The following is a 12567-nucleotide window of genomic DNA, read 5'->3' as shown; positions in this document are numbered from 1 at the left end:
ACACTGGTCGCTGGTTTCATATGAGTTCAAGAAACGGTCAGAAAAGCCATGCATGTATCAAACAAATGTGTGTGTTTGTGTAAAGCTCTTGAAAAAGAAAAGGTATAAGTATGAATACTTCTAATATATTTATAGTATTGTCGAGTACTTAACACTGCTGTTGCAGAATTTAGAGACCACATGACTCTGTATCCTCTCGTCCTCAGTCATCATATGGAATTTTAATGTTCATTTAACTGTGGATGTAATGGCTGATGCCATCTAGCGGCCGGAAGAATTATTGCAACAGAAAAAATGAACAAAACGCGTGAATATTCACAATTAATTGTATAAAAAAATCGAATTATTTTATTTTACATACACATTGATTATTGAAAACCACTAAAAACTATGTTTACACGTAAAATATGATTTGCAAGCCATAACATAAAATGAATAAATAATTGAAAATAATCGATACAAGGCTGATTAAGTATACAATATCGTGAAGAAAGAATATCGCAATATATCTCTACCTCTACCTCTATCTATACCTCTACAAGTAAAACAAAAACAATATTAAAAAAAGGAAAATAGTGAAGGCATTAAAAAGTGTTTTTTCAACATGCCATTTTGAAATTGACATTGTTTACATACAAATAACTAAAGAAAAGTAGGAACACAAATTTGAAACATGATTTAGAATCACTTTTATATACCAAATATCAGGCCATTATTTTATTTTGCTATATTCCAGTGTATGCGTTTTAAAACTAGTAAAAAAGAATGAGTAGGAAAATGCATTTGGATATATGTCATGAATGAAAATGTCTACACATTTAGTGATGCATAAATAAAGTCAAACGCCACCCTTTTCTTCTCGTTTGTCATTAGTGAATATTTTCTTTATACAATTACTTATAACTTACTAACAGGAGGACAATCTAAGAAGTTGTAGCACTTATTAGTTTAATGTAGTCTGTAAACATTTAAGTTAAAAACCACTGAGAAATACATAAACATTTGTTTTACACATCTTTAATGACAGTTTCCTACCTCTTAGTATTATACTGATTATTATCGGCTGTTTTACCTCCTAATTTGTCTTTTTTTTTCATGCAGCACTTTTTCTACAACATTAATTACAAATTAAACAAAAACCTATTTAAAGATGAACCTCATTTATTTCTATACGCATGGAAACACAAATACTCCGTAAGAAGGAAGTAAAGAAAATCTAAAGTCAGAACCGGCCACATCAGAAACAAGCTCGAGCGCCATGACTAGAAAAAAAAAAGAAACCAAGACCACAGAGTTTAGAGACTCCCCAGTAGTCAAAGACAGTACCACCCCTGGAGCACGACGCCCCCCTGACCCACGGCACCAGAACCACCACTGACAGCAACGACCAAAATGAGTGTGAATAGAAATAGTTAAGAGCAAAAAAAGTAGAAGCCGTTTAAAAATAGAAGTTATGTTGTAAAATTAGCACGGTGGCGCAGTGGTCAGTACCACAGAGAGAAGGTCTGTGTTCGATACCCGCCTGAGGCGACCCTGCAGGTTTCCTCCCACATACTAAAAAAGAGTTAATATGTGAACATGTACAAAGACTTATTCTATAAAAGCATGTATGCATTTAATTCAAAAACATGTCAGTTTTCAAGACACATTTATGCAAAACATACAGTAAATACATTTATTTTATTTATTTATTTTACTAAATTTGTAACCTATCATTGGCCAATACAGAAAAAGTGAGTTAATTTTTTCAAGCATATATATATATGTATATATGTTTTAATTTATTGCTGAAAAATGCTTTGAATAATGACATCTAAAGGAACCTCTTTAAATGATATCATAATTTATGATGGGATCTAAGAGTAACTTCTATAGGACGGATCTTACACTACTTTTCTTTTGGTCTTTTTTTTTATAAAACTAACCGCCATAATCTGTTGTTTGATTGACAGCTCGAGCATCCGGAGAGGACAGGAGCAGCAGTCAGCAGCAATATTTAAAGGAGCACCTACAGACGTGTGTACTGCATTGACCTGTCTCTTAAGATTAGCACAAAGATCTGCTAATGGTATTTGCCAGACTCTTGGCAGTGTCAGTAAAGCAGTCGATCTGATAGCAGGGTCCAAAAGGTCCAAGCCACGTGTGCAGAAAAGGGGGGGAAAAAAAAGAAAAAAGTTGCAATAACTGGACTGCTGTGGTCGCTACTGGGCATGAAAGTGAAGAGCTGAGGGACAGAAGCTGGACACCCCCATCCTCCCAGATGATGGAGAGAGAGAGAGTCAGAGGGACGGGGGGAAAAAAGAGAGGGCGAAAGACAGAAACAAAGTGGAAGAAAGAGGGAAAATCAATGCTTCGTCCACCAGGGACAGAATGTCATGAAGATTTTTTTACTCTCTGCTGTAATGGAGGGTGGGAGCCTTTTACTGCAGGAGTCACCTTGTCTAATGGAGGCAGCCTCTGAAGAATGGACGGAGGTGGATTGGTGAGAAAATGTAGAAGATGGACAACTTTTTTTTTTTAAAAGGGATGAATGTGACTAGAGAGAAGGTCTGTCCGTCGGTCCGTCTTTATCAAAAATTGATTTCAATCAGATTTATTGGACATCAGGTACTTTAGACAAAGATACGTTATAATCCGTCTGTCAATCTATCCATCTTTCTATCTCCCGTTATCCATCTCCTTGTTCATCAATCCATCCCTTCATCCATTCATCCATTAAGCCATCATTCATCAGTCCTCAACCATTAATTAATCTATCATTTATCCCTCCCCGTATCCATTCATGCATCTATCCACTCACTCATTTATCCATCCCCTTTTCCATTCACTCAACCATCCATTCATCCATTCACCCCTTATCCATCCATGCATCTATCTACTCATTCATCCATCCATCTATCCACCACTTATCCATCTATGCATCTATCCACCCATTCATCCATCCGTCCACTACTTATCCATCCGTGCATCACTCCACTCATTCATCCATCCATCCATCAATCCCTTTTTCCCTTCATGAATCTATCCACTCGTTTATTCATCCATCCATCTATCCCCTTATCCCTCAATGCATCTATCCTCTCTTTCATACATCCATCCATCCCCCTATCCACTCAACCATACCCTTATCCATTGACTCATTTACCCAACCCCTTATCCTTCCATCCATTCATCAATGTATCCAACCATCACCTTATCCATCCATGAACTTATCCACTCATAAATCCCCTCATCCATCCATCCATAACATCCTATATCCATCAAGCAATCCAATAATCCATCAGTCCACTCATCCTTCCATCGTCTACCCTTCATCCAGTCTTCCATCCCCTTTTCCATCCATGCATTAATCCACTCATTCATTCATCTACTCATCCCTTTAATTCACCCATGCACATATCCACTCCTTCATTCCCTCATCCAACCATACATCTTATATCCATTTTCCATCAAGCCATGCAATCATCTATAAATCCACTCATCCATCAAATCATATAACCTTCATCCATCCATCAGTTCCATCATCCATCTATATATCCATTCACTCATCAATCCATCCATCTCTATACCCTTTCATCCATCTATCCCATTAATCATCCACCCATCCTTTATGTAACCCCTTTCAATCCATCCATCTCCTTATCCATTCATCTATCCATTCATCCATCCCAGTATTAAGCCATCCCCTAACCCATCCTTCTCTCTATTCATCCATCCACTCATCTATCCATCTTCATCTCTCTCCCTAATCTCATCCCTCTGCCCATCCATCCATATCTTTATCCATTTATTCATCCATCCATTCATTGACATAAATAAGACTTCATCATTCTTCACTAAGCTGCTAAATTTGTGTGAAATCCTCTCATCTTGTGAATCAACAGTAGATTCTAAATGTTACTAAAATACTTCAGCGAGTTCAGGGTCAGGCACACGAGGCTGAGCGTAGTTTAGTTTGGACTCAATTAACAGAGACCGGCTTCATGGTCTGAGGCCAACTTGGATCGGGAGGATTTGGTTGGCGGCCATTTGACGCTCGCTAGCTTACAAACACACACCCGGCGGTAGATAGTACAGGAACTTTTGGGTCCATTTAGCACAGAAGTAATAATCCTGTGTGGACTTTGGCAGTGACTTTACATCACGCTGGAGAGAGAATCAACCAGAACAGCTTGTGAGTTACGGAGATGCGGTGAGAAGCAGATTAACCTCTCGACAAATTGTGTGATTTAGAAGATCTCAAACTGAAAAGTAGAATCTGTGGGAACGCATTTAATTAAGAGAGAAAACCTTTTATTTTTTGTACATTCCAATGAAATAAAGCCTGAAACCCTTAGCTAGATTGTCGCATTTCTCCACTGGAACTGTTGATTAATCTCTTATCACCACTTCACATAAAACTACTTTCACTTATTCCAGATCATTAGGAAGCTTTTGGCAGTCAAAGAATCAATGCTTTGACTCTTTGTTTTATTTGTCAATGGAATTTAACTGAATTGTATTTAAATAATGACATGTTTAAGACCAAAATAGAAACCAAGTGTGACCTCAAGACTATTTAAAATATTATTTTATTGTGTTTTCCATCATTGTTTCAAGTACAACATGAATTTTAGCATTTAGTACTTTCTCTAATAAGATATTTTCTCACCATCCAACCCATTATATTTTCTTCCAAGGGAAAAGTATACTTGCAAATCATGGGAATGTGGTTTTACTTTGAATTTAGTGCAGGGTTGTCAAACTCAATAGTATGTGGTTCCAAGACGTTTACCAAAATCTGGGTCAATGGCCAATAAAAATGTACCGTACATCTGTTGCATCATCAGTAACTACTATGATTTATGAAAAAAACAAAAAGTGGTAAAACCTTCAAAGGTAAACTTATGAAAAAACCCAACTCTCCTGACTTACTGACATGTTTCAAATGTGTCAAAAGTTTTCCTATCCAAGATGCAGTTAGTACCTCATCATGATGATGTTTTGAAATTATTACTTTCTCCCTCGTCTAAAATCTTGGCGAACGAGAGGTTACAAGATTGAAGTACATCATCAAGTAATACTGGTCTTTACTCCTCCTCCAGGCAGCTGTAATTGTGCTTTGTTTATACAACGATTCCCTTGAAGGTGGAGACAACCTAGATAGATCACACGTGGTGGCAAACCTAGATGTTTGCCCAATTACTGCAAAGTGATTATGGTAAACAAGAATTTAGCTCCAGAAAAATGAAGTGTTTTCAGTAGACAGGGCTTGAGCACATTTTCTAATGAGCATATATTTAAATGAAAATAGAGTTTTATATAAACAGAAATACTGATGAGTAGAATGAAGGTCCATAGTCAATTTCAAGAGACAATTAAATCAACACATTGGTCTCCCTTTGAAATATTTCAGGTCATTTTTGCTGTTTACTATAGACTTTTTAATTGAATTTGGTGAATTTCCTTTTTAATTTTCCAGATTAATTATGATTAAATCTCTTATCTCTCTAAAACAAAGGGCTTTCTTAGTGGCTGAGGAAACACAATCTTGTTCACTCGGGCCCATAAGCGCCAGCCTGGTACCTAGACAAGTGGACTCAACCTCATATGGAGATCTGGGTTTTATTTGACTGGCGAGTATTAACGACTTCCTCTTGCCCAATCGTGGCTGGGATCGGATCCAGACCTCAACATCCATCTCAGGATGAGAGGAAGAAGGGATTGGGCGACGGGTGCAGATTTTTTTTCAGGCTTGTTCTTGTTGTGAGGTCCAAAAAACATTGTTTTTTTCTGGAATTCTTCAAGAGACTCCACCGCGACGGGCATTCTTGTCTTCTTGTGGTTTCCCTGTTCGGCTTTGTTTGTTTGTTGGTTTGATTCTCTGTGAATTCAGCCGGAACTGATAAAACACAACTGGTTGTTACAGCGGAGACTCTTTAGCGGCGCACTGGCAACACTCACAGTCACAAAGTCTCGTCCTGCGCCGACAAAAACAATTGTTGCGAAATGAAACGATTACAAGAATATAAACCGACGTCAAAGCGTTTTTTTTTTCTTAAACGTGCTTCATCCCTGAAGAACTTTAAATGAGGATTTGGCCCAGAGGGTGTGCAGACTCTTGTGGCATCAGATTGATCAGGGCTAATTGATTGGCAGTATGGATTAGGCAGAGTATTGACCTCACTATTGGCGATTAGGACGCCATGAGCAAGTGACAGGAGGGTATTGAACATTTGACGTGGAGACAAAAACTCTCTGGAAAGGTCCAGAGAGAGATGGAGAGCGGGTGGGAGGATAAATGAAGAAAATAAGATGAGATGGAGGGTAATGTAAAAGATGGTCAAACCTAGTTTTTCTTATTTTATGAAAATAAAGTTGTGTTTTTTTTCACCCAATGGTCTAGTTCAAACCGGTTAACAGTTAGAGGCCACACAAGTCGACACAATCCTATCCTATAAACATTTTCTTAAATGTAATTGTTACCTTTCGGAGCTAGTTTGCTTACAAACAGAAACACAGAGAGACCTCCTTGGCAGAGGTAAACATTTTGACATGACCACACAACTGTTAACTATTTTGTAGTTTTTTTTAAAAATTCATCCATGTGTATAATTAGCCACTTTTGGCAATTTATTTTTAGATCTACTGTACACCAAAGAATATAACCAATGACACCTACAGAATACATTTTTATAGGTTTCAAAAAGTTAACCACAGAAGCACAGGCTCATGTTTAACTAGCAGAAGAATTTGAAAACACAATTTAGAGTTGAATCACTTAAATTAATTAAATTAAATTAATTAATTATCAAAGATTGTGTTCATTTCAGTAAGAAAAAATATAAATTATATTACTTTAATTATGAAAATTACCTTATTCATTTTTTTGAGTTTTCCTTTTTTGCATTCGTTTTGTTGTTTATTTTCAACCGTGTTTGTTACCTGTTGAAATCCAAGGCTATGAAATTTTAAAAAGAAAAAAAGATCACTCTGATTATAGGCTTTTAAAATGCCAAAATGAGATGAAAAATGGAAATCATTCCTATTCAAAACAATATTTATTCTATCAAAATATTTGATAACATTACTCCCCCCCAACACCCTTGTGCACCCCCAGAATACAAATTTTAATTGAAACTCTGATCTGTTTTCCTATTTTATTGTGTTGTAAATGACATATTGGAATTTGTATCGGGGTGTTCTGCCCCCTTTCTCTTGACTTTATTGCGCCCCTACTGTCTTAAGCCTTCGATGCGAAGTCAGTAGTCAAAATAGTATTTTCAAGCTATTTTGTTGAATGTTTATGAGTAAATAAGACAAAAAAAGATCAGACAAACACAGACATAGTATTCTATATGTATGTTGTATATGGGTATTGTTACAGTATATCAATTATTTAATGATAAAACTGAAGCAATAATGTCTCAAAATGAATGGATTTCAAAAGATCACTAGCGATCGATACAAACCAGAACATTTCGGTTCGAAGCGCTTTCTTAACGGCTGCTGGGTCATGAATATTCATGAATTTAATGTATTTGGTTTTATTTTGTATTCATTATTAATTATTTACATCATTTAACATTAATGTCTCTAGTTGAAATTTAGTTTTTTTTATATTTATTTATTTTTTCATTGATAATATTTCCTCCTTTTTTCAATGCTGGGTTCACAATACAAGTTTCTGATTCCGATACGTTTCCCTTTTCGAGTTCTGGTCGACAACTTTCTTTGATTTCTGAATGTACTACTCTTGAACCGCCGCCACAAAACGTTGCAGGAAGAAAAAAAAAAGAAGGGGGGATAAGTGGCGGAGCTGATGGAGCTAAATAGCCGACTCACAGATTCTTGACGTTGGTGATTCCTCTGAACGCTTTTCTGGGAACCGCCTGGATCTGGTTCTCGCTGAGGTCCCTGAAGAGCAAGAGAGACGGACGACATTAGTCATGGTATCACAAACACTCCCAGATGAATGTCGTCTAATGATAAACAAAACCACAAACATTTGAAGTATAGAACGCACACACTCTCTCGCAGACTTTCACATAAGGACAATTACAAGAACAAAGGCACAGAAGGAGAAAGAGATGGATAGTGAGAGAGTGAGAGGGAGAGAGAGAGAGCAGGAGAATGGATGACATGACATTTATGATCAGCGGAACAATTTGGAGCAAAGAGCTTCAAAGACAAAAAGAATGATCAGAAATGCTGCTGGCTTGACTCCATCTCCCGCCTCAGTGTGTTCGTGCATTTATGGCCGTATGTGAGATTAACAGTGAGAGGAGGGAAAGAGAGAATTTAGGGAAGTGAAGGCAGCACGGTGTGAGATCTTCACGTATAAAAAATTAACAGAACTTTTACATATTTCTATGTGACATACTGATCCTGTTTCAGATCATTGCCATTAGAAATACTCAAAGAAACATGTTTTCTTGGAACTGTGATGCATTACCGATCAATAAATTACACTTTTATTTATCAAGGTGTTAAAATATATCAACCATTCTACTGTAGAACTGACTTAATCGTGTGTTTTATTTGTACTAAAGTTGGGTACAATAACAGATTAATAGATGAATAAATCAGTTTTTAATCTTGAATATGTATAATCTAATGGTTATTTTGAGTTGAATAAACAATTCCCTACAATTTAGAGAACCACATTTGTTTCATATTATATTTTATTTGAATATTATGCATTTAAATATACATTTTAAAATAAAAAACCTCCTTTTAACAGATGTTAAGCAGAAAGTTACATTAATCATTAATCAGTCACATTAATTTAATATCTTATACCTCAAGACTTACTGATTATTTTTTCAAATTTTGTAAAACCTTTTTTTTTGTGTGTGTAGTAGTAAAACTAGGAGTAGAATTGATAGTACAAGTATAAGTAGTAAAAGCAGAAGTAGAATAAGTAGTAGAAATAGAAAAAGAAGTAGAAGAAGAAGAAGTAGTCGAAGTTGTAGAGAAATTAGTAGTAAAGGTAGAAGTACAAGTAGTCGTAGAAGTAGACAAAAGTGTTTTTAAAGTTGAATGAAGTTTCTAAGTGTGAGTACATGATTGTACCTGTGGAAGGAGTTGAAACACGAGTCTTTCACAAGTGAATGGGGAAAAAAAACATAGAAAAAAAGATAGGGTTGAGGAGATAAAAGAAAGCAAAAATATAGACTGCAGATCAGGAACAAATATTAATAAAAGTTGAATTGGTTAAAATCAGATACAATTTGTATGAGTAGATGTGATTTAAAATGTAGGTCATTAGGCCAAAAGTGGATCTTAACAGTCCCTTCAGCATCACACAATAATAATAAAGTAAAAATCTCAGATTTGGCTGCCACTTCACTTCGGGTTTATCAAGTCTACGGGTCCAAAAACTTTGACGTACGAAGTGAATTTAGCGATTTTCCAACTCTGGTAGCGATCACATTCGTTCTAAGAAATCAAGGAACAAACAGGAACATCAATCATCGTTAACGTCTTCCAATTTCCACACATTCTTTTTGAAAAGAAATGGCTTAAACTTTTTCGCAAAAACCAAACAATTATTTACTTCTTTTTTTTTTTTCTATACCTCCATAATGAATACCTACATGAGCCAAATGATTGTTGACATGATTCTACAGCCCGGCCTTAACTCTATTAGTGTTTGTTTGTGGCGGAGGGAGCCTGGCAGGCACACACCGGGCTGAGAAAGCACAATGAAATTAGAGTTGTGGGTGAGGAAGGGGGTGAGCGAGATATGAAATATCAGACAAGCTAATCACCCCTTTTATTCCTGCCAGTCATGCTTGACTTGGTTAAAGACACAAACCCGGCTTGCGTACGGCGCACACAGGCAATCAGTGGTAGCACACAAACACAAGATCATGCATGTAAGACGACTGACACACACACACACACACACACACACACACACACACACACACACACACACACACACACACACACACACACACACACAGTCGGGGATAATGACAACACAACCATGTTGGAAAAACAGACCGCGACGACGACGACTTCCCCCTTTTGACCTCGCAAACAAACAAGAGCGTGGAAAAACGAGCCACTCCGGGGCTGAGAAGAAGAGGTAATTATCCCGGCGCTATACGTTTTTTCCCCGCCATTGCAACGTATTGATACATCAACACAATCGCCTAAATACACTTGCGACATCTAGTTCAGACCCTGGGAAGCGATAAAAAAAAAAAAGCCTCTCTCCGGAGCCAATCAAGGCCGTGAATGTTAATTGGCGAGCGTGGCGTGGAAAACAGAAAAACTAATTTCCTCAGACTAACAAGGTTTCATCGTTTTTTGATGCTTCCCCCCCCCACCCCCTCTCTCAGCACCATTTTTCTGGATCATTCCCTTTTGTTTGACAAGAGATGATCGCTCCCTCTCTCTCTCGCTCTTTCGCTCCGCGGGCTCTGATGGGAAAAGTGTGCGGCTGGCGTTGTATACTCTTTAGGCAAAGAAAATATGTGCTTTTATGTGCAATTCCGCCGCGCTGTTTGTGGTAACGAAGGGAGCACGGGAAAAAGGCAATCGCTTGACAGGCAGGAATGGTGTGATGATATTTTAATGTGCGGCACAGCCGGAAAATATTCCGCGTGTTTACGCTTGTTGTTTTGAAGGGTCTGACACTTTTTTAATCGGCTGGGATTGAGGGGGGAATTTTTTTTGATAGTTTTTGCTTCAGTTCTGATGTTAAAAGAGAAAATGGGAAACAGATAGAAAAAAAGGAACGTTGTAAGATCTTCATGTGAGCTTCTTTGTGCTTTTTTTTTTTTTTTTAAATCGAACATCTATCCTGAACAACGAGATAATGAGAGCTGTAATCAACTGGAATAAATATATAAATTGCTAACATCGCTCATTACGCCAAGACCACCTTCGTCGGACTCTAAATAGGTCATACGTTCCCCTCAAGTTCTAGCTTTCTGCTTTTATAGACAACTTTATGAGGCTAAATTGCAGCTGATGATCCCAACTATGGACGAATCAAGGACTTGCAGTACTAACCCAGGTGTTGAGGTCCTAGGGGGGGATGGAGGAATGATATTGCTGTTATGTCAAAAATAATTTTCTACCTTTTGACCTGAACAAACAACTAACACACTGCATTGATCTTTGCATTCTCATATTTCGGATTGTAAGATAAACGAAATAAACAAAGTGACAAAGTTCAGCTGGTAAGCAGGAAAATGGAGATAATAAAGATCCAAGGAGCAGTCCAACAACTTTGTGTAGATGATTGTGCTGCTACAAAATCTTCACATGGTTATTTAATATAATTCCAAAATATGAAGGAGCATACATGAAGTATGGCTCTTTCGAAAACATGGCCACGATTGCTCAAAATAATAAATTAATTATTGAAAAATGAGTCAAAGTAAGGAAACACAAATTCATGTGATGTTTCTTTTTGCCATAGTCCAATGGTGTTCGGGAACCCCTGCACTCAACTATCCTGTTAGCACTGTTAGCATTGTCACTAGCATATATTGCTAAGAAAAGGCTATTGAAGCTTTATGGTGCATAATATACTGTATATTTAGCATTGAATTTGAGGATGAGGCTTCATGAAGCTTCATGGCTACATATAACTTGAATGAAAGCCTATATTTTAATGACACAGTTTGATCTGCCTCGCTAACATTAATCCTAACACCAAGACCACCTTCGTCTGACTCTAAATAGGTAATAACTTCCAATAATCTTTCTATATTAAAATAGTAGGCCCATCTGTCTTTGTGTATTTATTTGTCTGATCTTAAAATCCTATAGTTTCACAATCCACTCGACAAACGTGAAGGTTTTAGGGGGGTATGAAATGTAAATGGTTCAAATTCAATGATATCTAAACCATATGCAATATTAAATCATTATTATTTCCGTAATCATTCTTTGGCAACGCCTGGTATTTCACAAAGTGCACAACAAACGATAAACTATGAATGATTTCCCCAAAGCATCCTTGAGCTGTCGATCTCCAGTGTCCCACATCTTCCTAAAAATAAAACCGACCGAGATGAATGACGGCGTCAATTAATTTGCGGAACATAAACCCAAAAATAAAAGCCATACTTCAGAACAGGCTCAATCACTAATTATTGCTTTTTATTGTTTTGTTTACCCGGCGAATATTTTATTTGTCGTTTCCCCGCGACAGAAGGCGAGACATCCAAGTCAAATAAAAGCTATTATGAGGCCGGCCCCTCTGGTGGCTGTTATGACTCCAGCTGACTGACACTGGCTCCCGGAGACCGCAGTGAAAACCAGCGTAATAAAAGTCATATGTCACCAGCGAGTGAGGAAAGTTTTCATCATGCGGCTGGTTACCGGTCGTCTATTAGCACACTTGGTTTTGAAGGTTATAGAATTGTTGATTTGATCATTTCCAGCTCTTCAGGTCCTGATGAGATTTTTTTTAAGGCTCATAGCGATAATAAATAACGAACAAACTGGGATGATTTTGTGGAAAAAAGAGGAAATAAAAAAGCAAATTGAGCGGAAATAAATACTTGGCCTGTCACTAGTGTTGATGGGCAGATTATATGTATGCCTTCTGATGAATACCTA

General features: G+C 37.3%; 1 protein-coding gene across 3 annotated transcripts in view; it reads right to left on the bottom strand.

Moving 5' to 3' along the window:
* Window positions 1-12567, bottom strand: part of slit3 (slit homolog 3 (Drosophila)) — a 258143-nt gene that overhangs the window by 105707 nt on the left and 139869 nt on the right. For 2 of the 3 annotated variants that reach the window (XM_087799783.1, XM_087799782.1), the window contains exon 5: window positions 7825-7896. The exons of the other annotated variant lie outside the window; for it this stretch is intronic. In XM_087799783.1, the coding sequence (XP_087655909.1) occupies window positions 7825-7896 (72 nt within the window). The remainder of the gene's footprint in view (window positions 1-7824; window positions 7897-12567) is intronic. 3 annotated transcript variants of the gene reach the window in all.

Source organism: Callionymus lyra, chromosome 9 (genome assembly GCF_982586985.1).
Source record: "Callionymus lyra chromosome 9, fCalLyr1.hap1.1, whole genome shotgun sequence".
Taxonomy (NCBI): Eukaryota; Metazoa; Chordata; class Actinopteri; order Syngnathiformes; family Callionymidae; genus Callionymus; species Callionymus lyra.
Note: the sequence above shows the minus strand (reverse complement) of the source record. Positions and strands in the feature narration are given on the sequence as shown.